Here is a 27,959-nt window from a genome sequence, read left to right on the forward strand (position 1 = left end):
TTCCTACTGTATGGCGCTGGGGAGCACTGTGGTGCCTTACAAATCTTTGATAATAATAATAATAACAATAATAACAATAATAATAATTATATTAATATGCCTCTTAGTGAAGCAGATGATACACAGTGTAGCCTGCCTCTGAAAAATGTGATGTTCTTGGGTACATGCTGCTGCTGTCCCTGCTGGTGAAGGTGAGTCACCAACCCAGTGGGCTGTCACAATCATATAATCTTTAGTTTGTCCAGTTCCGCTTGTCCACATATCTGTAGTTAAGTGTACAGTGGGTAGAATGGTAGAGGTGAGGAATAGCTTTTGTAGTAAAATGGTGTTATGATGTAATTTGGTAATGGGGACAGAAGACCTCAAGTAACTGTCTAAAACCAGCTGCATTAATAGTGGATATTGGATGCAGATCTAATACTATCTTAGTCTCCAAAGCGTCTGTGATTCGCTTTGTGACTGGGTGACAGCTTTCATATTTGTTTTCTCTTGCAAAGGATTGTTTGACAGTGAAATGTTGATGTTGGTCTGCTTCTGGGTTGAAGATCCACACCCAGCAGCAGGAGCAGCAGCAGTGGGTCTAACGCTCAAGAAGTCTTCTGAGGAGTCCAGGATAGGGGAGGAGTCATCTCGCCTTAGAAATTTGGATGCAGGATTAACTCCGATCACTTGTGAGGATATTGATGATGAAGGTGTTGCGGGTGTAAGTTGCAGGTGCTGGGATCTAGATGAGAGAAGGGTCCTAGCTGATGCTGGACTGCTTGTTGTTATTTTTTAGCATAAGTTTCTGATTTTCACAAAAGCTTTCCATGAACTTGCTTCAAATGGGGTAACATGGATGAGGTTCCTAGATGGTTAAGGTCCATACCTCTACTGACTGTGGCTTTACAATGCTACAAATGGCTAGACAACTGTTGTCAGGATTTGGGCAAAAATAATTCCACACATAAGAGGTGGATTTTTTGTCTTATACCCAGGCATGAAAATGGCCTTCTTCATATAACTGGCAAGAACTGCTGCAGTCTTTGTTTGAAAGTGTATGAAAATAATATTGTGACCTGTGAGGTGGTCAAAATTGACTGCAAATGACTTGAAATTAGTGTTATTGAGGTTAATAATAATGTAGGGGGGAAAAAAGCAATGTGATTTCAGCAAAAGTAAATAGGGATTTTAGAAAAAAATTGGGATCCAAAACCAAATTCAAAACACGCAAGGGCAGTTTTGCCGAAACCAAAATACAAAGTTAATCCAGATCCAAAACCAAAACCAGAAAACGGGGGTCAGTGAACATCTCTAGTTTAAATAGGTTATTCGGCGGGAAGACACGTAGGCAACAGTAAAAGTAAGTTGCCCCCCACCCTTGGAAAAGATCAAATGAACTGACCTATGACCAACAGATAACTGGAACATCGTTAATCCTGGACCAATGAAGACCTCTCTGAGTGTTATCTGTGTGTATTCATGACATCATCACTGTTTTTTTGTTAACTGAAACTGCATATAAGCTCCCTGGGACAGTGTCTTCTTTCTCTCTTCTTGACAACAGACAACATGAGTGTATCTGAACCTGGGCCCAGGATGCGCTTTGAGAAAATTTAATCTATTCTGGTTTATACTTTCCTGTTTATTGTTATAGCTTTTATGCTTCAGCATGACTTGCTGTAAATCCTGCTATCTTTTGCTATTATATCTCTTTGTGCGTTGGAACCACAACAATCACATGGACAATGTTTATTGGTAGCGATAAAACGAACATTAGAAAACAAGTTGAAAAATTGATGAATAATGAAGTTTGTTTGGTGTTTACGAGCTCTAAGGACAAATAAAGTGGTATTATGGTGATTGGGTTTGTTTTCTTGTGTATTTCCTTGTCATGTTTATCAAATGCTGTCTTACTCATATGTGTAATCAAATGACTGAATATTCTGTACCACTTAATTCTATAAAAGGAAAGCAAGTTGAAACTATGTACTTTGTTTTAAAGAATGGATAACAGTGGTGACAAAAGTGTGGCTGGCTTCATTACTATTAATATTAATGACGAATTTGTAGCCAGACCTTTCTCAGTTAAAGATATATCTGTAAGTGTGATGAGAATATTGGTTATATTATGTGTAGAGAACAGAAAACAAGCCTATTATATTCAAGATGGTCAATATAAGTTTGACTTCTAACATATGTATGAGACCTATTTAATTGCAAAAAAGACATGAATGAGTTTTCATGGTTTATCTGTTTTCTCTAAATCTTATTGTGTACTGCACGTTACATGTTTTCTATCATTGCTTCAGGCTATAACAGAACTGTAACTCTATAAGGAGGTTAGGGGAAGTTCTATAACTTGCATGGTGGAATTCACTCCCTGATTCTGATTCCTCTATAGCTGTGACTCTAGTCATTGTCATCGTATAGAAGCCTCCTGATCTCGATTTCTTCCACAGGATGTATTTTGCATTGTCTTGTTGCATTTTGACAGAATAAACAGGACCTTTTTATCCAATAGGATGACTGGGCTACAGTCTAGGTTGCAGGGCTTTTGGGAAGGAGCGAAATTGTTACAGTGAGAAGCATAAACTGAAATAAATTTTAAAATCTGAGAGAATAGTTGATCTACAAAGTAAAAAGAAAACAAGAAAGAGAAATGTAAGGTTTTAATCTTGATGTATTCCCAATGAAAGGCTGAAAACAATGAGTCATCCTTGGCCCGGAGCTTGAGAATAAGCGAGTAGGAGAGACAAGGATGGCGACAGGCGCAGGTGTGACGGGCTCTGAGAACAATGTATTTTTAGGCGCACGTCAACCAATGTAACAAAACCATTCAAACACACACACGTAATAAAGACATCCCCAATGTCCCCTCACTCACACCATTAATTTAATGAAAGTAAACTGTGCAGTATTTCAGATGAAAACTGGGAATGTTTTATTTAATGAAAGGCGTGATACTAAAGGTGTGTTAGGTGAAACTTTAGACACATTTCTCTAATTCCACCATATGCATTTGCAGTTTGTAAAGAGCTTTACTGACGTGGGGATGAAACAACCCTCTTTGCTGATGATTACCTAGTAAGACTTTCTGGTTTCTGAACTCTACATTATTTAATTACCAACTGGAAACCTCACTTACCACAAGGTCTATTGTCTCAAACAAGGTGTAATACAGTTCTATCTTATAGCTATTGTAACTACACAATCCAAAACCAATCTAAAGCTGGGTACACACTACAGGTTTTTCACCCAATGACGACCATTTGGTAAGATATTGCATTAGTGAGTACACTTCCACAAGTTTTATTGCACCAAAGCACATCGTATCATTTGATTTAATTTTATAAACGTACTAAAAATCTTGTTCAACGATGGAACGATGTTGTTCCAATTCTGCAGTGTGTACACACTCATGACCAGCAGTGTAGGCAGATCTCCATAGAGTTTACAGAGTCACAATCTTTTCAGCCGATGGCTATGACAGATAAAGAACACAGATCTGAAGGTAAATCATGTAGGTGTGTACACATAATTCTGCATGCTCATCAGGACATACAGTCGTTGATCAACTCGTTACAGCAATCATATATGCAGTCATTTTCTGTAGTGTGTACCCTGCTTTAGGCCAATATTAATATTGGTGGCATACAAGAAGGAGAACCATAGATCATTGAATTACATTTTGAACACTACGTTTGACATGGTTCAACACTAGTAAAGATGTCCATAAAGTTGTGACAGTGGTGACCAAAGTGGATGAATCTGGTTGTTTGGTTCTCAGCCTGGCAAGCTGTGCATTGGGATACTGGTCATTTTTGGCAAACACAAAACACACACAGTTTGTGGAATCTCTTGCAAAGCTATTTCTTCATCCAAATCGCTGCATGTAATATGGTTCACTGAATCTCCACTGACACAAAATAAACATGTACCAACTAGCATAAAGGCATTAGTATATTGTGTGTGATACATGTGTCCTGCATGCTAAGTACATCTCAGGTAATTTTGCTATTGTCTCTTGGACCAATCGGTATAATGCATGTACTATTTTTCAGTGTTTTACAGTGAACTAGAAGGATTGTGATAGCACTCAACACATGAAAATAACAACATATTTATTCCAAAGTAAGAAGATTTAAATCATAAGTGGTCAAGTAACAAAGCAATGTTGTCTCTGCCCGGTCATGCCACATAAATACCAATGTTGGTCAAGGCTGGATTGGTTGATTTACCAAGCTGAAATTTCATTGTGGCTGTATTTTATTTTGTTGCATTTGTTTTTATTTCATTTCTTTGCTTTTGGTAACCATGTGGGTGCAGAAGGCATACAAAAGTGATGCAGCTAAAATGATATTTGTGCTGGTAAAAATAAATAAAAACAATGTGATAAAACAGACATTAAAACTGGAGGCATACATAAAACAAAACAATACAAGCCAAATTAAGTGCCAGGTTGGGTTTGTTTTGAAAAGCTAGGAGAGGAAAGAAGAGTGTTTTGGATCGTGGGGAAAAGAGTTAAAAAAGGGAGAGAAAGGGCATTTAAGGAGGTAGATTAAGAGTGGTGGGAAAGCGGTGTTTGAGGAGTGGAAGAAGAGAACAGAGAAAGTATGGTTTAACATGGATTCAAGCAGGTGCAGGGGCTGGTACTACACAGATACTTGTAAAGTAAAGATTCTTACAACTGGCGTGGGTGGTCACTTAACAAATTTTATGAGATAATGAGTATATTGGTGCCATGTATGAGAAAATACTTGCACCCATGTCTGCATCTAGGGATATGAAGATGTGCTTGGCTTGTAGCCATCAGAAGCCATCGGAGAAAGTTTGTGTGTGCAGTATGGAAGTATGACGTTAATGCTATTGAGGGAAATCAGTTCATTGTGGATCCTATTTATTAACATATTGAAAGCTTCAACTAGTGCCTTTTTAGAGATACAAAGCGGAAAATGGTCATTTTTCAACATGAGAGCAACAATGGAGGGGTATTTGCATGTCTTGTACATCAGAAGTTTAATGGAATGCTTATTACATCAGTATTACCCTTGCATTCACCTAAGTGGTTTCTGTATACTAGAACATTTTTTTAATTCAGGATAATTTGAACAGGTAACTTGTTTACAAAAGGAAGAAATATAAACTAATCAAATTAATAGATATCCTTGTGTAAATATTGTTATGCTATACATGTAGAATTGCATCCTTATCATATATGACTTGATAAGTTAAGCTAGCAAACAAATGTAGACCCATAAAAGGGATTAAGCTTAATATAAATAATAATAATAATAATAATAATAATAATAATAATAATAATAATAATAATAATAATAATAAATGTTTAGTATCCTGAGCTCTTTAAAAGAAGAGAAAAGCACCTTCAATTGACACTACCAGATTTTAACTTTAGAATTTACTGCCCCAGTTTCCCTTTTTCCGTATCTCAGACCAAAGGAGTTCCAGTTGTAGGTAGAGAGATCCTTCTCTCTTTCCACCAAGAATTCTCCTTCAGGTGCAGGAATAACTCTGCTAGGAAGCGGTAGATCAGCAGACCATAGCTGATCAGCAGGTGGTGTTTTCTTCTTCCGACATAGAATGGCAAGAATGGGTGTCTGCTCCATCCTCCATGTAGTAGACATCTTATCTGGGCATGGCCACTGACTCTGTCCAGGCACCAAACTGATTTCTTCTCCTACAAAACAATTATCTTGTCATCAATATTTATTAAGCCATCGTTTTACCAAATACAGGGTTCTCAAACTTTTTACACTGGACCTTCACACTCCATAAAGCTTTTTGTGTAGTCCCTGATGCTTTATTTTATAGAGGGAAAGCTCACAATGTGATAATCACTGCTCTAGTGTGTATTGGAGAACTTGTATAAGAAATGAAATATGTATATAGTATGAATAGTGACATTATAAACACAGGCACAAACTATTATTATTATTATTTTTCTAATTATTATTATTGTAGATTTGTAAGGCGCCACAGTGCTCCACAGCGCCATACAATAGGGTAAACAGTAAATACATAAAACAGAGAAATACAAGGTAGACAAAATACCCGCAGACATGAAAACAAAGGGTATGGAGAACCCTGCTTATTAGAGAGCTTACATTCTACGTGGAAGAGGGCACAGCTGAAACAAGAGTAGTGAGTGTGGCTCGGAGCGGAGATTGGGACAGTTGTGAGGGTGTATTAGTGTGAATTATTATTGGGGATAACGTCACCTCTAAAAAAGAGTTGGGTTTTCAAAGAGCATCTAAAGAGGTGAAGGCTGTGGGAAAGTCTGATTGCGTGTGGTAGGAAATCCCATAAGCAGGGAGCAGCACGGGAGAAGTCTTGTAAGTAGGAATGACAGGTGGTTACCAGAGACGAGACACGGCGCAGGTCAGAGGTAGATCTAAGAGGGCAGGAGGGAGAATATTTTGATTTAAGATTTGAGATGTATGCAGGGGTAGTGTTGTCGAGGGCTTTGTAGATAAGAATGAGTATTTTGAATTGGATTCTGGAGGACACAGGGAGCCAGTGTAGGGATTTGCAAAGTGGTGCAGCAGATGTGGAGCGGTGATTGAAAAAGATCAGTCTTGCAGCAGCATTTAGGATGTGTGGATATATGGGTGTCAGGAATGTCAGATAACAGAAGGTTAAAATAAATGTTGCAATACAATGTTTCAAAATAGAGATATGTATAAGTGTATTAAGAATTTGTTGCCTGCAGATAGCAATAATGTTGATTCGTTCTATATTATTAACATGGAGTCAAGTTTATCAATGAAATGCTATATGTGACTGTTTTCTAGTGACCATCATCATGTAGACACTGCATTATAACCAAATAGTATTTTTGGGGGGATAACTGCACTGCAGAATGTCCAATCAACTTTCTGTTGTGTAGTTCAAGAACAAACACTGTCCTTTAATGTTTAAACACTGCTGTTCAATTTTGTCTTCCATAGGGCACATACACATGGGCATTGAAAAACAACGCTATTTAACAGTGTAGACAAAGCCTTGTTCTTTGTACGTAGTTCAGCGTGTTCTTCAGCAAAGTGTAGAATGTACTTAATGAGCATCATCATAGAATGCCATTGTATTAAGCTAATAAGCTTTAGGAACGACACTTCTAATTAACACACGGCCTTAACATACAGTACTGTGTTGTATTATTATTCCATATATATATATATATATATATATATATATATATATATATATATATATATATATATAACAGGATCAGTCAAACAACAAGTAAGCATTCTCAGCAAAGACTTCCATCCTGTTTTTTATTAATAGCAAGTAACAAAACAGCAATCCAAAGAGCATTGTCTGGGGAATTTTAATCTAGGGTGAAGTGCAAAATGAAGAAATGATAATATTGTGTCTCCGAGCTGCTTATTGACTCCTGTGTATTTGTAAAATAACATAAAAATATGTAACCAAATACGTAATTGTCTGTGAAGAAAATAATTCTGAACTACTGTTTTTAAATACATAGATAAACAAGTGAATGACTGCATTTTTTAAGCATACCTGTGAATGTGGATGTATGGACAGGTCCTTCAGCCAGCTCTCCTAAGGTGACTCCAACCAGCAGGAGAAAGAAAGCAGGAAAGATCATCTTGCTTTGATAAACAGACCTATGTATTTCTAGGAACATCAAGATGTGAGATTTAGGTACAATAACCTGTTTAATTTCTTCTTTCTTATCTTTGCTGGTAAACGGTACATCACTAGGCAAATTTCTAATAATAAAAGTATCCCTGCTAACGTATGTCCCTGAAAATATCCTCTGGTTTAAAATTTTGATTTTTGCATAGTACCACTTCCTATGTTTTGCTTGATATTATCAGTACTCTAATTGGTCCGTTATGTTATACAATACAAATTAATGAAATATTCACCTCCTTTTGCATTGACTGCAGAATATCGCAACTTTCTTTACATTAATATGTGACTAAACTGTAGCTTAGCTGTACAAAGGGACAGTTAAAAGAAAGAAAAATCACAAAGGAAAAGGTGTTAAATGGGGACAGAAAAAGTGAAAGCTAAAGAAAGAAAAAAATAAAGCGAGCAAAAGTAGGATGAGAAAAAAAACAAACACACAAAAGCAATTTTCTCACATTTTAAAATGATCAGTTCTAGAGAGAGGTTTAGACTGAGACGATGGTTTAGCATTTGAAGAGGGAAGAGCCTTTGGCCAGTCCCATACGTTTTTAACTGTGGTTGAAGCTGAACTGCAGCCTTCAGGGTGCCAATTGGTTTTATAAGTGTTGAGGAGCCTGATTTTTACTCCATTAACCCTAGAGGTTGGTCAAGTGCCATTTCCCACAGTAATTGCCTTGTCAACAATCACAGGCCTTGCTGATCCAGTCCCTGAATATAAAGCATGGCACAGGTGGACCTCTGGCAACTACCCCTTGGTGATACAGTGTATGACTCTGAGAGTGTCACTTGTCTCATCTGTAATGCCTTCATGTAATGAGGCAGACTATGAAGCCACCTGGGGTACATTTGTGCAGGATAATCCCGGACATGCTATTGAGTCACAGCAGAGGGTTTGGTCTTGACACCTTTCCTTTATTAGAGCATTGTCCAGGTATGAGTAGTGGAGTTAGCACCTCTCCTGCCATAACTTGCAGAAGGATGAGCTCCTTACCTGCCCAGCATTGTGCAACAAATAGGCATCAGTCTTTGTATAATGAATAGTAGAAGTCAGAGGGAGGCAATTTCCCATGCCCTAGATGGGCCAATGCATGATGCCATGTATGCACTGGCATTCTTAGATTCTTACATTTGTTGCAAAGTGTTGTCTAAAGGTGAGCGGGATGTGGATGCACTCCACTTGGATTTGTGATGGCATTTGTGAGTATACCACCTGCTGACCTCCACTTGAGAGTCACAAGTGGTTACCCAGGAGCCTTTACAAGCACCTAAGTAACTTTTGTCTGTGTCTTCTGTTCCTGAATGCCAAGATTCTTCCTCTGGTTGAGATTCACCTTGGATAACATTAGTATAGGCTTTCATTTAAATTCTTCATCTAACTTTCCTTCCTTTCCCTGATTTTGTTGTCACTGATGGATTTTCAGGAGTTCATAACAATCTGTTGAAACAAATCTGCTTATGGTATCGATACTGCAGTTTGACACATGCCACTGCATTGTTGATTTCATTGGGGGTTGTGGTGTAAGACATATAATCATTTTATAATGTTAAAAATGCCTGTTACACAATCCCTTTTTCCGTTAAAGTTATTTATCACCATTTCCTCGTTGTTCCAGCTTCTGTTACTTCCCTCAAATGTTTTGTTCTAATGTATCTTAAGTAAAAGCTGTCAATCTAAACTCCCATATAAGTTTGTCAATTGCTATGTTCTTGTTTTTTTTTTACATTTTTCATTTAAACTACGGGTGAACTGCCTTTTTGTGCTCATTTGAAGATTCCGCTATAAAATTATAACTTGTTTAAAAACTGAAAAAAAAGTGAAAGTCCTCATATGAACTGATAAGTGTGCTGCCGGAGAGGGCGTGCCCGTGCCACATAGGGTCATCCCTTACAGCACATTTCTCTCCCCCAGTCCTACGCCTGCTGTCTGCTATTTTGTCATTACTCTACTTAGCTCTGCCCTGTGGTGAGGACGAAGGGGTGCCCGATGACTGCCCTGTGGTGAGGACAAACTGGTGCCCAAGGACTGCCCTGTGGTGAGGACAAACTGGTGCCCAAGGACTGCCCTGTGGTGAGGACGAACTAGTGCCCAACATTTGTGCTCGAGCACCTAGCTGAATTGCACTGGCCCCCTTCTAGTACCCTTGGCCAGGGTGTATGAGGGTAAAAAATTACAAATTACAAATAAAGTGTCAGCTCAGCTTTGCACCTGCAGAACAGTTTACTCCACTGCAAAACGTGATCCTGTGAAATTTCACTGGTACTTCGCTCACCGTTACGATATAGGTCAAGTGAAGTATGTAAATCACAATACAATTGAATTAGTATCTTCATCTTCACTGTTAATATTATTAGTCTTTACTTATATAGCAATAACGTATTACATAGTACTTTAACAGAGAATGTTTAATCATTCTCATCAATCCCTGCCGCCAGCAGAGCTTGCAGTGTAAATTCTCTACCACACAAACATACACACAATAACTGACCAGTCTGTATTATATTGTTATACTATATTGATTGTTGCAGCTTGCATGAGGGTTAATTCTTTAAACATTTGAAATTGCCAAATAGAGACACTTAAAATGGTACATTATTTTTAGACATTCAAAGATGCAAACAGTCATACAGCACAAGTTATTATACAAAGTTACAAGACTGCGTGGTGTACAGGACATGATTAGCTTAGGAGCCAAATAGCCAATGCTGAATATTAACTATATATATTTATATTTAACACCAAAAAGAGGATAATGAAGAGAGAAGTACAAGTAATCTGGTTCCAAAAAAGGGACAATATACTAGGTGGACCTGTGAATTACAATTTTTTAAATGGCTATGTGAAGACTAGTGAGGTTACCCTTTAAACAGATTACTCCATCAACAAAACCCCCTGAAATACTAACTTATAACATTGGTGATGCTCAGCATCGCATATTTATATAGATAACATAGAATGCAACAGTGCTAAGTAGTTGGTACTCACGGATAAACCAAATCTTCACAAAAATCACATAAATCATTATGATAATAAATAGAGGACCGTATGAGACACCTCACAGCATAAACTTGGATGGATAGGTAAAAGCAGAGAGGTAACAGGTAAATAAAAACTCACATTTTATTTATGCTATTACTTCTGATAACATTTCTGCTATCATGTATATGCATATATGTATTATATTTGGTGAAGATATGAAGATATGAAGATTTGGATTATCACAAGTAACCACTACTTAGCATTATTGACTTCCTGCAGCATTCTATATTGTCAAAGGCTGAATCAAACTGTGTGCTGTCAGACACATCAAAACTGGCCACAAGCACCAGTCACAAATCAATCATGTCCTTAACTACAAAGAATTTTTCAAACACCTCCCACTCAGAAAGGGCAACGTGATGGGGATGGGAGAGCAAGGAGATGGGTAAGTTACATAATAGATCTAAGTAGTTCTTTCACAGCAATCAGAATGTATTACTGTCCTTAATCAGTTACTGGTTAGGCGTAACATTTTGTAGCTGTTAATAAAGTGCATAATTCATTGAGTTTTGTCTCTACAGTACTGTTTCCTGTCACTCTCTGTTCCAAGCAGTATTGTATTTATTATAAAATCTCTGTCACCTTCTTGCTCTGCTTTACTATAGTCACTTTCTCTGTCTATGTACTATCATGTAAAATCTGACACTTGCAGTTGTCTGTCCTTATTACTACTAACCTACTAACCCACAATCCCAGTGTCTATCACATTGTCACTCACCTGTTCCTGGCACCAGCTCCAGTCACTGCTACAGCCTATTTTCTAACAAGCGTACTGGTCACTGAATGTCAGCTCTGTCTTGCTTTTTCATACCCCTGAGTTCCTCTCAGCACCAAACAGCTGTCTTATATACACTTACCAAGTGACATCAGCACTTCAACATCCATCCCCTTCACTGACAAACACCAAAACAATATATAACAAATATGAATACTTGTGTATTACACATATTTCTTGGAATATAAATCTGGAATGTATTGCTTAGCCCACCTCCCTCCCCCCAATTTTCTTGAAATCTTAATACATTTTTATATGTATATAAAACGTTCATTTTCTTTATCAGTGCTAAATAGGATAGTGAAAAATATAATGAATTTTGTCCCTCCCACATGTATACTGCATACAGTATCCATGCCCAGTCACCACATGTGTTTTCTTAGACTGACTATTAAATCGACTATGGGTTCAACAGACAGAACCCACTAAAATGTTTAAGACGTAGCTGCTCAACCTGTAATATGTGTATCTCAATAGATATCTAATGTAGGGATACTTCAGTCTGTTTAAAAGAAAAAACACATTAAATTTATTAGTAAATACTAAATTATGTATAAAACTTTTCAGAAGAGTTTTAAAACATTGAAACACATCAAAATCAGCTTGGTATAAATCAAACCAGATTAGAAGGTACCACAAATAATTGTAGACAAACACACTTTGTAAACTGTTAATTTAACACAAGGAAACCATGATCTCTAAAAACATTTATCTTTAATTTAGTACGTGATTCAGTATACAGAGTATGTCCTACACTTGATGATGATAAAGAGCAGGTACTTCCTGAATGAGTAAGTTGTTATCAGTCTCATATTTTAAAGAAGATACAGTGTTATGTTTTCAGATAAGCAGTTCATGGAGTGTTGGTTTTCTTATACTTATCTTCTGCTGATGTATGAAGGGGTGGTATAAAATGTCGAAATTCATAATGTCTACACTGTTATAAAGTGTACATGTAAAATGTGTACAGGGTTGTAATGTAGACATAAATAATTACATGTAAACCGTCAGGTTTAACCAGCCCCATGCTAATAGCACTAGGGTGCTACCCACACCCCTGTGGTGCTGGATGTGGGATAACATTCATTTATTAAATATATAAATCCATTTTGGCCCTAGTGCACTATAGGTTCCATCATGCCCAGGCTGCCATTAAGTGTTTGGGCAGGTTTTGTGTACACATAATGCATGTCGATATTTTAACTGTGTAGACATTATGAACAAGTAGACATTATGACTGTCGACATTATGAGTATTGACATTTCAACTACATCCCATTTTGTGACTGTGTTCATGCACAGCCACAAACATGGAAGTCTGTTTCACTGCATGCTTTTAAAAAGCATATTAGAACTTTTTTATTTCCCAACTTTTTTACTTTTCCAAATATATAATGTAAATATAAAACCATTTTCTTGTTCCATGAACTTTTCTAACATCTGTATAGCTATTACTGAAGCATCCTGTTACTAATGAATGGTAAGAATCGTATTGCATCTCAATGATGATTGGACCGCCAATGCAGGGGAAGTTTTCTTTACAGCAGTGACCAAAATAGTTAAAGGGTTAGATCATGAGGAATACTGTAATGTATGTCAATAAATGGCAATGAGAAAAGCCTTTCAACTATATCCTCAGCCATAATCCCTGGTCAGACTTACTAACGTGTAGGTACAAACAGGGCAGTTGGAAGGTTTCTTTGTGCCCAAGGCAAAGTTTCAGCCTGCCGCCGATCCTCCTCAAATACTTCCCAGCCCCTCACACACACTTGATTTTAAAAAAAACCCCCAAAAAAAAAACCCTCTTTGGCAAGCAGTCCAGGTGCACGGATATGTCATACATAGGATGGGTGTTCAACGCTGTCCATGCTCCACTGCTGTCCATGGCCAACTGTAGAAACTGCAGTCAAAAGCAGACAGCTTTTGAAGTAACTTTAATTAAGGTCTGCCGTCAATGTCAGCATCGAAATTGATTAAGAATGTTGCATCCAGAAACATTTTTAATTTTACTTTCTGGCCTCAGTGACGCCCCCTGCAAATCCCAGCTCCCTAGTCAGCTGCCTAATGATAGCACGGGGCCTGGGTACAAATTACTTGGGCCTGGATCTACTTTCGGGTCCTGGCAGTGAAGGATTATAATGGCGGCAGGGAAGTGGCAACCATCAGGGGCCTGGAAGACTCACGGCTACCCCTAAGCTCCCTAGTTATCTGCAGAGCCAGGTTATAGACCGGGGGAATACAGGGGCAGGTGACCTTGCAGACCAGTAGTTTCCTATTGCTCAGTACTGGATTTTGTCTAGAATACGCTTACATCTCCAGTGATTGCCAAAGTTGGGCACAGAGACTGGGGACAGAACACAGGAAGCCACACATGGACCTGACATTCCTCTCGGTAACTCTGCTCAGAGTGAAACGGCTTTGTAGAATTGCCTAGTGCAGTGATGGGCAAACCAGTCCTCAAGGGCCATCAACAGTTCATGTTTTTCCTAGGATTTCTGTCTGTAGAAACAGGTGGGATAATTACTGACCCAGCCAAATAGATTAACTCAGCTGTGCATGACTAAAGAAATCCTAAAAACATGAACTGTTGATGGAACTTGAGGACTGGTTTGCCCATCACTGGCCTAGTGGTAGGGACAGGATTTGACATAATTGGAAGTAGTGGTATGCAACAGTGTTGAAAAGATTGGGTGAATGAAATGGTTCACAGGTCCAAAAATAGGAAAAATATGAAAGACAGCAGCAAGCAAACCAATAGGTTTTCTCATAGTATGTACAGAAGGATAATATAAAACTGCCTATTTAACCCCTATCCAGTATTATCCACAATTGTACAAATAACACTTTGCAGGTTAAAATGCCATTAGTTACAAGTCACACATACAGTATTTTTAAACAATAACACACTTACTCAACAGATTTCACAAGCATCTGGTTAGAGTTTTATTTTAATTCAATGTTAACTATCTATACTGTAAAATATGGTTCTGGTAATGTGATTGTAAACAGACAGGCAGATTCTTGCAGTTTCACATTATTTACATATGGGTAGAGACTGCCTTTAGGATAGATGGCAATTTGTTAGCTTCAATATGTACACTGAGCTTGTTGTTGCTTGCTGTTGTCTTATTGAGATTAAACCATGGTCGTGTCACCTCCCGCCAGGCTCTGAAAAAGCTGGAAATGACAAAAGTGTGAATAATTATAGTGCAGTGAAGACAATATATTTGAGATTGCTTTCTCTCTATAACAATATTCCATATAAAGGCAAGTATTGTTCATAATACTGTTCACTGGAGGCCATCAATGGTACCACTGGCAGTACACAAACAAGCTGTATCATACCTCCCAACAGTCTCTACTCCTGGGCCAAAATCCCACTGTACCTCTTTCCCTCCAAATTGTCCATCATTCCAATGTAATCTATCAGTCCTTATTACAGTCCCGGGAGTGCAGGCCATGATGTGCTTTGCAGCGAATTGTGTCATTTTGGCCCCACCCCATACATTATTATCAACAATGGAGTCCTCAATTGTACTACCAACCACAGCAGTGGCACTCATTATCACTGGAAATGTGGACAGGCTATTTACCAGGCACCTTTAGTTATTGGATAATAATCCTATTCTAGCTGCCTCTCTTTCCCTGAGCTCCTGATCCTGCAGAAACAGCCACAATATGATTATTTTCCAGTAAGAGTGCAAGTTGTTAGAACCTGCTATTGTATCCAAGGTGCCCATTATAGTCATAATGTCAGGGATGCATGATTTTTCATAACATATCTTAAGTGTTCCTGGTTGACCATTTCATATGTTGGGAGATGGCAGCTTACATTTATATATTTATAATAATCATCTGCATATTTGCACTTAATTACACCTATTAACATGATTGTGATATTTTGATATCTCTGTGTAAAATTACTTACAATATATATGCTTAATGAAAAATCAAATAAAATCTATTTATATTAGAGATGAGCGGGCTCGGATATCTGAAATCCGAGCCCACCCGAACGTTGCCGATCCGAGTCGGATCCGAGACAGATCCGGGTATTCCCGCCAATTGCAAAACTGAAACCGAGGCTCTGAGTCATAATCCCGCTGTCGGATCTCGCGATACTCGGACCCTATAAATTCCCTGCTAGCCGCCGCCATCTTCACTCGGGCATTGATCAGGGTAGAGGGAGGTTGTGTTAGGTGGTCCTCTGTCCTGCTATATCTCGTGCTGTGCTGGGGAAATAACAATGCCCTTAGAAGGACACAGCCCAGCCCAGCCCAGCCCAGCCCAGCACAGCACATTTTTTTTTAAAAAAAGTTATAAAAAAAATAATAATTATAAAAAAAAGAAATAAAAAAAAAATATCCAAAAACAATCCTGCAGTATAAGTCCATTGGTACTGCAATATTACAAAGTTCACTGATTCTGCAGAATAGACTGGGAATTAGTGGAAATGATTGTTATTGAATGTTATTGAGGTTAATAATAGCGTAGGAGTGAAAATAAACCCAAAAACTTGATTTTAACACTTTTTATGTTTTTTTTCAAAATAAATCCGAATCCAACACCTTAAATCCGAACCAAAACCTTTCATCAGGTGTTTTGCGAAACAAATCCAAACCCAAAACCTCAAGCAAATCCGAATCCAAAACACAAAACACGAGACACCAAAAGTGGCCAGTGCACATCTCTAATTTATATACAGGTTATATTTACCTTTAAAGAATATTTTTACTTTTTACGTGGAATGTGCCTGGAAACCCCCTTCCAAGCCTGGGGTACTGTATAATTAAGGTGACTGGACCCTGCCCCCGCTTCACATGGCTCTACATGAAAAGGGAGAGCTGTGTGCACCTAACAGTAGTGCACGTAGAATTGCCCATGTATATTATGGGGATAGGAAGAGTTGGAGAGCAGCCAAGCACTGTCTAAAATTATAGCCACGCCCCCATGCATGCTGGTCACGCCCACTGGTGGCGTGGTGTGGAAACCCCCCCCCCCACACTACAAATCCTGCGTTTGCCCCTGACCAGGCTCGTTGGTTCCTATTTGCACGTACATTAAGGGTTTAAAATTTTCCCTGGCTTGTTTCGAATTTATATCCAATAGCCTGCCACTGAGAGTGGCAAATAAGCCTATACAGCTTCCAAGAACAGGAAGTTCTCATGCTTTTGCTTCACGAAATCCCTCCATCCCTCCCTGTCACAATATGTCTGTTTAAGTACTGTATGTTTGTTTGTGTTGTTAACCTAATTTTTCTTTTTTTTCTTATTCAGAGCAGGCACAGTTGGCTGGAAAGCTGTGCAGTCAGCATTTAATATATGGAGCAAGAGTATATGTTTGGCTGCAGGATTCTTCCCCATTCACTCTAAAGAGTATATTTACTAAACTGCGGGTCTGAAAAAGTGGAGATGTTGCCTATAGCAACCAATCAGATTCTAGCTGTCATTTTGTAGAATGTACTAAATAAATGATAACTAGGGGCCTGATTCATTAAGGATCTTAACTTAAGAAACTTCTTATTTAAGTCTCCTGGACAAAACAATGTTACAATGCAAGGGGTGCAAATTAGTATTCTGTTTTGCACATAAGTTAAATGCTGACTGTTTTTTCATGCAGCACACAAATACTTGATAGCTTATTTGTACACTAAAATTGAATGTTGATATTTGTGTGCTACATGAAAAAACAGTCAGTATTTAACTTATGTGCAAAACAGAATACTAATTTGCACCCCTTGCATTGTAACATGGTTTTGTCCAGGAGACTGAAATAAGAAGTTTCTTAAGTTAAGATCCTTAATGAATCAGGCCCTAAAATGTGATTGGTTGGTATAGACAACATCTCCACCTTTTCAAACTAGCAGTTTGGTAAATATACCCCTATGTCTGTCTTAGGGTCCTTTCTGCGAAGACCCTGTGCAGCATTTCAGAGAACATGTCCTTTGAGGCCAGAAGTAGTGATGCTGTAAGTGAACGCCTGGGATTCTGTGCCGGTTGACCATCCCTATCTTTTGTTGTTTAGTATTGACTTGTTTGTTGAGCTTGCATTGCTTTCTTCACCACCATCATTAAAACTGTGACCTTAGTTTACCAAAATGTATTTATCTGTATCCCTGTGAGCCCCCATCCCCCCCCCCCCCAAGTGCTTACCTCTCTGTTCTCTTGTCACTGTAGTCCTTCCGCGGCGCGCTGTAAGCTCCTTACTGAGTGAGACTATGAGTCTTAGTCTCACGAGATCTCCTCAGTAAGCAGATTACTGAGTGCTGTGGAAGGACTACAGTGACAGACTCAGCAGCATTGATCGGGCCGGGGGCGCCCCCGCACCGATCAAAAATGCTGAGCATTTTCAAGGGCCCCCTGGATGCCCGAGGCCCCTGAGCTGTAGCCCAGTTAGACCTCAGGTTAATCCAGCCCTGGGAGGAGGTGATACATGTATGCAGAGGGTGCTGGCAGGGCCGCCATCAGGGGGGTACAGCCAGTACTTCTGTGAGGGGTCCGGGAAGACTGTCTGGGCTCCTCAGTCTGACCGACCGTGCTGCCCCATCTTCTTCTTACCTTCTTCTTCGTGATGCTGCAGCTCTGCCTCCCAGGCACTGATAGGCTGGGAGCGCGGCTCAGTGACATCATCACTGCGCGCTGCGTTCCCAGTGTATCAGTAACCGGGAGTTGTTTCATCGCATAGGAGAAGGTAAGTTAATTTGTTATTAATTTTTGGGGGGGAGAGAGAGGGGGGACCTTAACTGTGGAGAGGGGGACATTTATTTTGGAGGGGGGAGAGAAGGTACCTTAACTATGGGAGGGGGGTGGAGAGATGGGGACCTTTACTGTAGAGGGGGGGAAAGGGGGACCTTAACTGTGGAGGGGGGAGAGGGGGACATTAACTGTGCAGAGGAAGTGGGGAGAATGTACTGTGATGAGGGATAGGGGGCATGTATGGTGAAGAGGGAGGGGGGCACATGCATGGGGAGGGGGGGCCCTGTCAGATTAATTAGTACTGGGTCCCACAGTTTCTGATGGCAGCCTTGGGTGCTGGAGCAGATGCATATATGTAGAGGGTTCTAGAGCAGATGCATGTATGCAGATAGTGCTGGAGGAAGTACATGTATGCAGAGGGTGCTGGAGGAGGTACATGTATGCAGATAGTGCTGGAGGCGATGCATGTATGCAGATGGTGCTGGAGGAAGTACATGTATGCAGAGGGTGCTGAAGGAGGTACATGTATGCAGAGGGTGCTGGAGGAGGTACATGTATGTAGAGGGTGCTGGAGGAGGTACATGTATGCAGAGCAGGGGCGCACCCAGGGGGAGTGCCTGGAACCCCTCCCAGCCTGGGGCACTGTATGCTTGAGGTGGCTTGCACCATGTATATGATGTGGATAGGAATTGCCTGTGTATATGATAGGGATAGGAAGAGTTGGACAGCAGCCCAGAACTGTCTAAAATTATAGACACACCCCCTTGCATTGGCAGCATGACATGGAAACCCCTCTCTAGAGATCCTGCTTTTGCCCATGCAGAGGGAGCTGGAGGAGGGGCATGTATGTAAAGGAAGCTAGATGGGATGATATATATGAGAGAGAGGTCACTTGCAAAATACAGCACTTTAAAAAATTGTACATAGTCTAACAAAGGAGGGGTACATGGGAGCGCTCAGCTGCTATAATTAGTATTATAGTATACATTTACAAAAGTCATGTTTTTGAGACACTGTAAAATATGACATTTATAAATGTTAAGGAGTTAAAAAGCAAGAGGCATAAAAAAATTAAGATGAGTAAAAACTAAAAGTATTTAATAAAAAGTTTGTGCAAACATTGCAGATAATTTACGTGCAGTGCAAAGTTTTGTGACCGTCAAGCGACTCAATCTGTTTGCAGGGCAAAATGGCAGTGTTTACGAAGGACCAGAAGCAGACGCGGGCTGGGAGAGGCGTGGCCGGGGGGCACACAGGCGGCCGCATCTCATGAAAAGGGATGCGGGCGTGTCATTGATGACGTGGCCGCATCCTCTGTCATGTGATGCGGCCGCCTGTGCGCTGATGCGGCCGCATCTGATGACATCAGATGCGGCCGCGGGGAAAGAATTGTATTTTGCAGCCGGGGGGCGGCCTGTCGGCCTACCCCCCGGCCCTAATAGCGGCCTGACCGAGCGGCCCAGGGGGCCGATGCCCCCCTGCCCCCCGGACCAGCCCGCCACTGACCAGAAGCTTGCACAAGGAGTTGGGCAGTGTGAGGACATTCCTTGCAAAGTATGGAGTAGTCACACTGTTACTTTTAAGCATGAGATTTCGTTTTGCAAGATTATTTTAATCCCAAATATTTAGTTATTCAAATGTTTTTCTATTTGCACCTCAAATATTTGGAGATATGAAGTGAAACTTTTTCCTCTGCAACTTATTGCAGATGAAGGTTACAGGTCCAGCAAAATTCAGTGCAACAGCGTTTACAGAAAATGTCAATCTCAAATGGAGACTTACCCCATGGGTTGTTGTGAGCTAATTATGTCCAGTAAAGAACACTTGTATAGGGGCAACTGCTCCCTTTTTTTTGTAGGACTTTGAACTGAAAATCCACTGTTTTCAGTTAAAATAAATGAAAGCCAATATAATGTAAGCTAATTCTCCACCTTTAGTCTGAGCATCATTATTACAATTTTCCATACTTGCCAACTCTCCCGGAATGTCCGGGAGACTCCCGAAATTCAGGTCGGTCTCACGGACTCCCGGAAGAACTCCCGCATCCCGCTACTGCCGTACCAAAATAATGGCATTTGCAGTGAATCGCGTAATTTTGGCCAAAATGTCGCGTTTGGCCGCACCCCTCCCACCCTCCAGTCACACTCCTCTCCCAGAAACGAGTTGCCTAAAGTAGGCAAGTATGCAATTTCCTTTGTAGGGCATAAAATTAGCCTTAATGAATGTTTCTGCCACTAACATCACTGTTGCCTTCTGTCTGTTTTGTAGGTTCTGAAGCCCACTGTGCTGCAAGCAATAGATAATGCTATTATCACTAATTAGCTGAGTGAATTGAGCTAAAGAAGTCAAATAATGTGACATGACTGCTGTGCAAGACTCTGGAAGAGGCACAATGAGCATTTATGAAGTGAACGTGATGACCACTTGGAATTGCATCGGTGCACCTTAATAGTCCACAAAGGACATTTCTCTCTACACTCAGGATCAGCCAGTGGCAAACACAGGATTTCTAGATGGGGGAGAGTGTATGCAAAGGGTGCTATCATTTGAAACAGTGCTTAGCTGCTCTTCAACTCTTCTCATCCCTTGAAATACACAAGCAAGGGTAACCAACTGTCCTGATTCTGGAAGGGCAGTACCAATTTTGTGAAATGAATTGCTTTACCAACCAATAAATTAATATTCCCCAACCATGCTTATTACCCTCCCGCATCATTAAATGAATACCCATCTTCCTTCCATGTTACAGTAAGAGCTCTCCCCCACACTTACCTTCTTCCATCTATAGATTTCAGAGGCAGACTCTTCTGTCTGCCTCTCCTAGTTCCTGCACACTGCATTATGAAAGAGGGGGGTGGGGCGCACACTGTAGAAAAGAAGGGCAGAACGGATATGTAGATCTGTGGCACTAAATTGGCTGGTTCTGAGGAATGGACGGACCAGCCCGCCTACATGCTAGAAGCAGGGGGAGGGGGGGTGTTCTGAGCAACTGGAAATTCCCCCTAAACGCACACCTGTCAGCCTAAATAAGCTTAATGTGCCCCTCCATTTGCATCTTTAGGAGGTGCTTTGTAAACCTCATGTCAATATCTAACCTCCTACTTCTTTAATGCCATCAGCAATTAAATAAAGGTTGATGTCTTTGTCCTAAAATATTGCTCGGTTTAACCTTATTGATGGCTTAAATACATCATAATAGAGGGATCATGAGCACTTTTTTTTATTACATTTCACTATAGCATGTAAAGCTTTAATTACATTGCAAACAGTGCACCTAGAAGGCCTACACTTTAATGGTACCTGTTTGGCAGAGAAGTGATTTGGAAGTACACTTGCCTCCTGTACAAAAAAAAGTCCCTATCTACAGTGCCGTGGTAAAAATATTAATAATTAAAAAAAAGCCAGCACGCCCCTACCACCAGATTCCCAGCTAATCCAATGGCTAGTCCTCCCCAGAAAACAAAACCATGTAATTTAAAAAAGAAAGATTTACCCATTCACTAGAACTGAAAGATGTACATTGACTATTATGGGAGTAACCAGGACTGCTGGTAATGGGGAAAACCGGTTTTGACCAATCTATCTCCTTTCTCTTCTATGTGCATCATGTAAATTTAGCAAAATTGAAGGATGAGAAAAATAAAAGGAGAAAGGCAAATAGATGTAAAAAGGTGAGCACAAATGTCTGTTGTGATATGTATAACATGCTTGATGTCTTGGTTCACTTTAAGAAATGTGTAATTACTACCTTTGTGAGCAGTGGAATATTGCCCAAGGTTCCCAGGAATCCAAAAACTAACGGGAAGAATCCTCTGAGAGAAAAAGAGGAAAAAAATTATTAAAGTTATATTATATCCAGTACTTAAGGCTATTTTTTTAAATCCACAATGCACTTGAAAACCAGTAGCACAATCCTTAAAGGATACAAGATATAAACATTAATTGATGTATAAATTAATTTGTTAGTTTAGTGATAAAAGCCATATTCTGGACCAATATGATGTGTGAATATCTCATGTACTGTACAGAGACGGAACTAGCGAGTGTGTGCCCCAGTGCAGTGAGGCATGTAGGGGGGAACCGGGACCCCCAACCCTCTGCATCTCCCATGCAGCGGGCCCCATTATCTCAATTGGCCATGGTGCACGGCACCTTCCGCACCAATAGTAGATCTGACACTGGTACTGTACATGATTATATTTAGAACAATAGTTCCTGATTGACTGTGAATGATCAGATAAGATTACATTAGTTCACAATACATCCCTTACCAAAAGCTAACTGTAGGAAGCTAATTAGGCTGTCAATGGAGGCATATCCTGAGTTCTCTAAATCACTCTAGAAGTACACCAAGGTGTGATGAGAGAAGGAAACATTTTCAGAGGCACAATGTGCAAAACTGTAATCATGAAATCACATGAAAATCCTACCTCCTTAGAAGTTAACGATTTATTCGCTTCCACTGTCTTATTTCTTACTAAATACAATCTTTCTGGTCATATGCCTTCATTTTTTTCCTTTCCCTCCTTCTTTTTCCTTTCGGCTCTAGCCACGCCGTCTCTATCTCCCCTCCTTCTCCTTACCCTCTCCCTCATTTCTTATACAAAACTTGGAGTCATCTGATACTGACATATCAATGTTATTATCTCTTCTTGCTTTTGTTAGAAATATGGTATTTCTTACTATGTTGATATGTATTATAACAATGTTATATTAGACTTTTGTGGTCTACTTGTTTGTATTGTTTTGACTCTCCAAAATAAATCTTTCAAAAAAAAAAAGAAAGTCCTACCTCCTACCACTTTAGTACCACACCTTTTAATAAAATAAACTTTTACATTTTTCTACTAATCTACTGCTTGGTTTAGCATTACACGTGGCTTACATTAATCATGAGAGTGAAGGGTCGTTGGGAATGTGGCAATTGTGGTGTGATAAACTTTTTATTACATCGGTCAGAGCACGCTTGTAAATGCGCTTATCCATTGAAGAGGCACAAAACAGGTCTTGATAAAAGTGAAGAATCAGTCCTGAAAACTGCCAGCTTCCGATCTTGCCACCTCAGGGTGGTTGAAAACTGTAGGCCTTGTGTGGAGCAGAACGCCGTAATAATGCACCCATATCAACCATTTATCTCACTACAATAATCTTGCAACATAAAAGAAAATATGCTTTTAGAATTTCATAATTGCCACATGTCCTAAATTTGGATGAAATATTCAGCTGCAGAGTACAATTCCTCTTATTATACATACTGGATACTATTGTCAATAAGGGTCTGATTCATATAAGTCCCTTTGCGTGCTTTATACATGTGTCAGAAGCGGATTTACACCACTGAGCGCAATTGCATCCAATTAATGTCCAAACGCAAATGACACTTCTGACTGCCTATGACCAGAAGGGCAGATTAGGGGTAGGAAGGGACGTATGCACCTAGGCAATGAACAGTAAGGGTGTGCCAAGGTAAATTAAAATTAAGGTCATCTTTTAGGTACGTGTTTTTTATTTAAATCACTTTCAGGGCAGGTGTAAGTGCCAACTGATAGTGATGACTACAGAACATGTGTTTACAAGTAAGAGAAACTATACAAATGCATTTTATGCATGCACAGTACACATTAAGAACACCCTGATGTATGTATTTCATGTAAAACATATAAGATATTTTGTATTAATGATAAGAGTATTAAGACAAATGTATATTAGAAAATAGTCTTTTCTGCATCTGTTCTGATGGGACTTTATGTTGCCCATATCATGTGCATATCCTGCACTGTGTTCTATCTGTCTGCATAGGGCAAGTAATCAGGCCCGGCGCTCCCATTAGGCAAGGTTAGGCAATTGCCTAGGGCGCCGGGCTCTGCAGGGCGCCTCAAAATTAAAAAAATCCACGGGGAGGAGGGAAGGGGCTATGAATCTTACCTGCATGAAGATGCTCCTCTCTGCTCTGTCTTCTCCCCTCCGCTCACTGACAGTGACAGGCCGTGATGATGTCATCATCACGGCCCGACAGTGTCTGTGAGTGGAGGGGAGAAGACAGAGCAGAGAGGAGCAGCTTCATGCAGGTGAGTTAAAGAAAGACATGGGGAGGGGTGGGGAGGGAAGCGCAGCGGCGATTTTTAAAGGGGGGGGGGCGGCGATTTTCACACTGTGCCTAGGGCGCAAAGGACCCTAGCACCGGCGCTGCAAGTAATGTATAGCCAGAGCAGACTTCTAGCCAGATCCCAGATAAGAGTAAACGCTTGCAAGTTCCGTACATGTTTTTTAAACACATTTTGTGTTCACATTGCATTCAAAGATGAATCAGGCACAGTCTGTTCTAATATTGTGATCTTTCTAAGTTAAAATTTATTTATGCAGATTATTTAAAATTCAAGAAAGATGGGGTTGTAGAACACCACAGTTCGCCTAGACAATATCATAAGTGCTTATGATTACAAATGCATCTGTTACAGGTTAGTTACCTGAAAAGACTGATGAAGCCATAGAACTCACACAGCATCCCGATCAGTGGCCATCGCAGGAGAACCAGCACAGCTCCTCCTAAAAAGAAGGAGCTGCCTCTCAGCTTTTGCCGCTGGAAGAAAAAACTGAAAGTCCGTCTGAGGCCTATAATTAAAGTAAGGCCTGACAGGAACAAAATCTACAAGAAGAACACAAAGAAGAGCTGCAGGATAATATTTTCAGTCTTCTGACAAGCACTGACACATAGGCCCTGATTCATTAAAGCACGCAAAACAAAGGTATTTTTGTGTTTGTTTTTTAAACGCACATAAATCAGCATCTGCACGTCCATATTCAGCAAGGGGCAGATGTGAAGATACGTCGGTTGATGAAGAGGGGTCTAGGTCTGCCCTAATAAAACATACACTGCAGGATACTTTCAATACATACGTGGAATATAAAATCACAGGGAAAAAAAAAACTATTCAATTATTGCCACCTATTAATAATATAGTCATTAATGATGAAACATTAAAACATAGGAAAAATATAGCTTTCTAAATTCTCTTTTTGAGGCTCCTGTTGCGAAGGACCCCTGGGTGTTCCTACTATGTTACCCTCCCCCAGACCTTGACAATTTTCTAAAAAACTGACTGCGCACATACTGATAGCTGCCAAATCCCTTATTGCACTAAACTGGAAAAATCCTTTTTTGCTTCCCCCTCCCTATCTGCCCTTAAAAAGCAAATTTGGCATGTTGCAACCATGGAACAAATTGCCTATTATCTCCATGATAGAGGCCATGTTTTTAACCAAGTATGGGCCCCTTGGCAGTTTGCTGAACGCTCGCTTCCCTCCGGCCCTTAGCCCTCCCATGACAACCTATGTGTGGTGTGGTGAGTATGACTTCCTTACACGCTATACTCCCTTCTCTGAATTCCTTTCATATTCTCCTCCTTCAACATTCTTACACCCCCTTCTATGTGGTCACCCCCCACCCCCAATTTCCCAGCTAACTGCTCTTCCCCTCCATTCACCTCCGACTTTCTCTACTGTTACATTAAAAAAAAAAAACAATTGGTCAGCTTTTCCTCATAAGCTTCTTCTGGATGCAACATGCTGACATTATTTTTCTGTCTCTGTTTTTCTATGTTTGGACAACAGCATTACAGTGATGTTCCTTGTATTTGCCTATTTGACCAACCAAAATAAAGAATTCTAAACAAAAATAGGAAAAAAAGTTTTTCTCTCTTCATGAAGTACATTAATTATGATGTCTACTGTCCATAAAACGCATTTTTACAGTTCACTAGTAATCGGCACTTAAACCAGACCTGTGGCTGGTGCAAGTGATACGACAGAAAAACACGTACCTTTGAGATGCCTAAAACTTGAATAACAAGCTACTGCTTGCTCTTGAACTTGGCACGACCTTACTGTACATTGACTACGTGTATAGTCCCCTCTCTGTTACACACAGAAAATAGTAGACCGTAAGAAGGGTTTTTTGCTCTTGAAGTTTAATTGTACGTAGCTATGTTCACTGGCGTATGGCTAGGTTCTGGGGACGCGCAAAGGGATTTTATGCAAAATATAGCATGTATCAGCAAGTACATTCCTTAATAAATCAGTCCCATATTCTCTGGCAAATACTTACATTTCCAAAAGCCAGGAGAACGCTGTCAAAATATAGCAAAACACCAAATATAAGGAAGAAAACACCAAAACCTGCCAAACCAGCACCAAGTTCTACAAGGAAAATGAGAAAACAATTTACCAACTCAATTTAAATTATACTATTGGTGACATTACTCTTTAGATACAACAGCTAAGTGGATTTTGACACCTTGTCTAAAGAATTTGGTAGTGAGGCTGTCTGCTTACCTAACTCACAGCTGAAATGCTCTTGAACACACTAAATATGTAGGGTAAATGAAAGTTAAAGGTTAGAAGGTTGTGCAGTGGCTTTATTAGGCATAAATACAAAGATACAGCCAAGAGTGTAATGCTCTGTACCTCAAGCATAATTTTACTTCTCGATGGATGTAGGGCTATTGAAGCTAGCTTTGTAAAAACTATCCCAGATAGTCCTGCTCTCATACCAACATACCAATAATAAATCCTAGTATGAATTATGGCAGTAATATTGCCCAGTAGAGTCTAGTATGCCAGAAATGATTCCCAGCAGATATAATATGCCAGTAATAACGGACTAAAAGGTGTAATACCTAGAAGAGAGTAAGTCTCTACAATGCCTGCTGCCAGCTTCTCATTAGCCACTACTTTGTATTGGCAACAAGCACCAGAAACCATCTGAAGTAACAAGTGAGACTAAACTGACAGGTAGTTATTATCAGTTTCTCAGAATCAGTAAGTCTGCCCTTCTGGCAGCCTAGCCACAGACATAGCATCCAGTTGCTTTGATTTTAAGTTAATGAATCTGAGTGGAGTGTTGAGTGGAGCAACCCTCACCTATAGTATGGACACTGACTCAGAGAGAACTACTCACTTGTTAGCCTTCCCGGGTCTCTGCCTACAGTGGAATATACAATTTATGGTGGGGTATATGCATAGGGTTAAGAAAATATTCACTTCACTAGAAATGCTCGAACCCTTTTGTCCCCTGAACAGTGCTGTCCTAAGCATATACAGCCCTGGCAATACATCACCTTTAATATCCAATAAGGTCACTAGACCATGATGGGCTGTGAACTTGCAGTTTGATAGGTTACACACCAACAGCCAATCACTCTTTGATCTGATCCTACTTTGTGCCCATTAGGAACTTGCTTCTCTCTTTGACTCAGCCCTGCCCAAGTCGCCACCAATTATTGGATCTTAGTGGTACTAGATTTATTCTTCCATATCAAAGGATATAGTAACGGAAAATGAGTAAACATTATTCCTTCAGACACTGGGGAGGTCTCTCAAAAAAAGATTTTATCATTCTCTCCCCAAACGAAAATCCATTCAGAGAAGGACAATAAAATGTAACTGAAACCACTGTATTCAGATTTGAAAACAGACAGAGCAACAGCTACCCAGTGACAAGCTCAGTCTACATACATAACGTAGTGCAGTAATGATAAAGGACAGGACAGTGAATGAGTAGAAGAAACATTGTAATATGTTAACAGACATATACAGACATTCTTGCAATTTTCCAGTTTGTTACTTCACTAATGGCAACATAATGATTATGAAGAATTAACTAGGTTCTGTCACACTCACTCTGTAGTTCGCTGATCATTCTCCTTACTGCAAGGGGATGCAGAGAGTGGCCTCCTACTTCCTAGTGTACGTGTTCCAGCCCCACTGACCCTTGGAATATGAAGAAATCACAAGGA

The 27,959-nt window shown here is 40.0% G+C and overlaps 1 protein-coding gene across 2 annotated transcripts; it reads right to left on the reverse strand.

Annotated features, from left to right (window-relative positions):
* Positions 1–14,405: 14,405 nt before the first annotated feature.
* On the reverse strand, positions 14,406–27,927 carry GOLT1A (golgi transport 1A). Of its 2 annotated transcripts, XM_075198151.1 has the most exons (5): positions 27,844–27,927; positions 26,270–26,361; positions 24,633–24,811; positions 21,914–21,977; positions 14,406–14,647 (listed from the first exon to the last, which is right to left on the reverse strand). In XM_075198151.1, the coding sequence occupies exons 1-5, from the start codon at positions 27,860–27,862 to the stop codon at positions 14,606–14,608; spliced, it is 396 nt and encodes a 131-aa protein (XP_075054252.1). In that variant the 5' UTR covers positions 27,863–27,927; the 3' UTR covers positions 14,406–14,605. The 2 variants fall into 2 exon arrangements, with proteins under 2 accessions (XP_075054252.1, XP_075054251.1); XM_075198150.1 differs by lacking the exon at positions 21,914–21,977.
* Between the last annotated feature and the right edge of the window lie 32 nt (positions 27,928–27,959).

The sequence above is a fragment of the Mixophyes fleayi genome, chromosome 2, assembly GCF_038048845.1.
Source record: "Mixophyes fleayi isolate aMixFle1 chromosome 2, aMixFle1.hap1, whole genome shotgun sequence".
NCBI lineage: Eukaryota > Metazoa > Chordata > Amphibia > Anura > Limnodynastidae > Mixophyes > Mixophyes fleayi.

Bases quoted from the DNA above. Each gene is read 5' to 3' on its own strand.
- GOLT1A (XM_075198150.1), bottom strand. The intron at 24,812-26,269 runs GTAAGTATTTGC...TTCTTCTTGTAG, and splicing joins TTCTCCTGGCTTTTGGAAAT to ATTTTGTTCCTGTCAGGCCT. The intron at 14,648-24,632 runs GTAACTAACCTG...TGTCATTTCCAG, and splicing joins GGCTTCATCAGTCTTTTCAG to CTTTTTCAGAGCCTGGCGGG.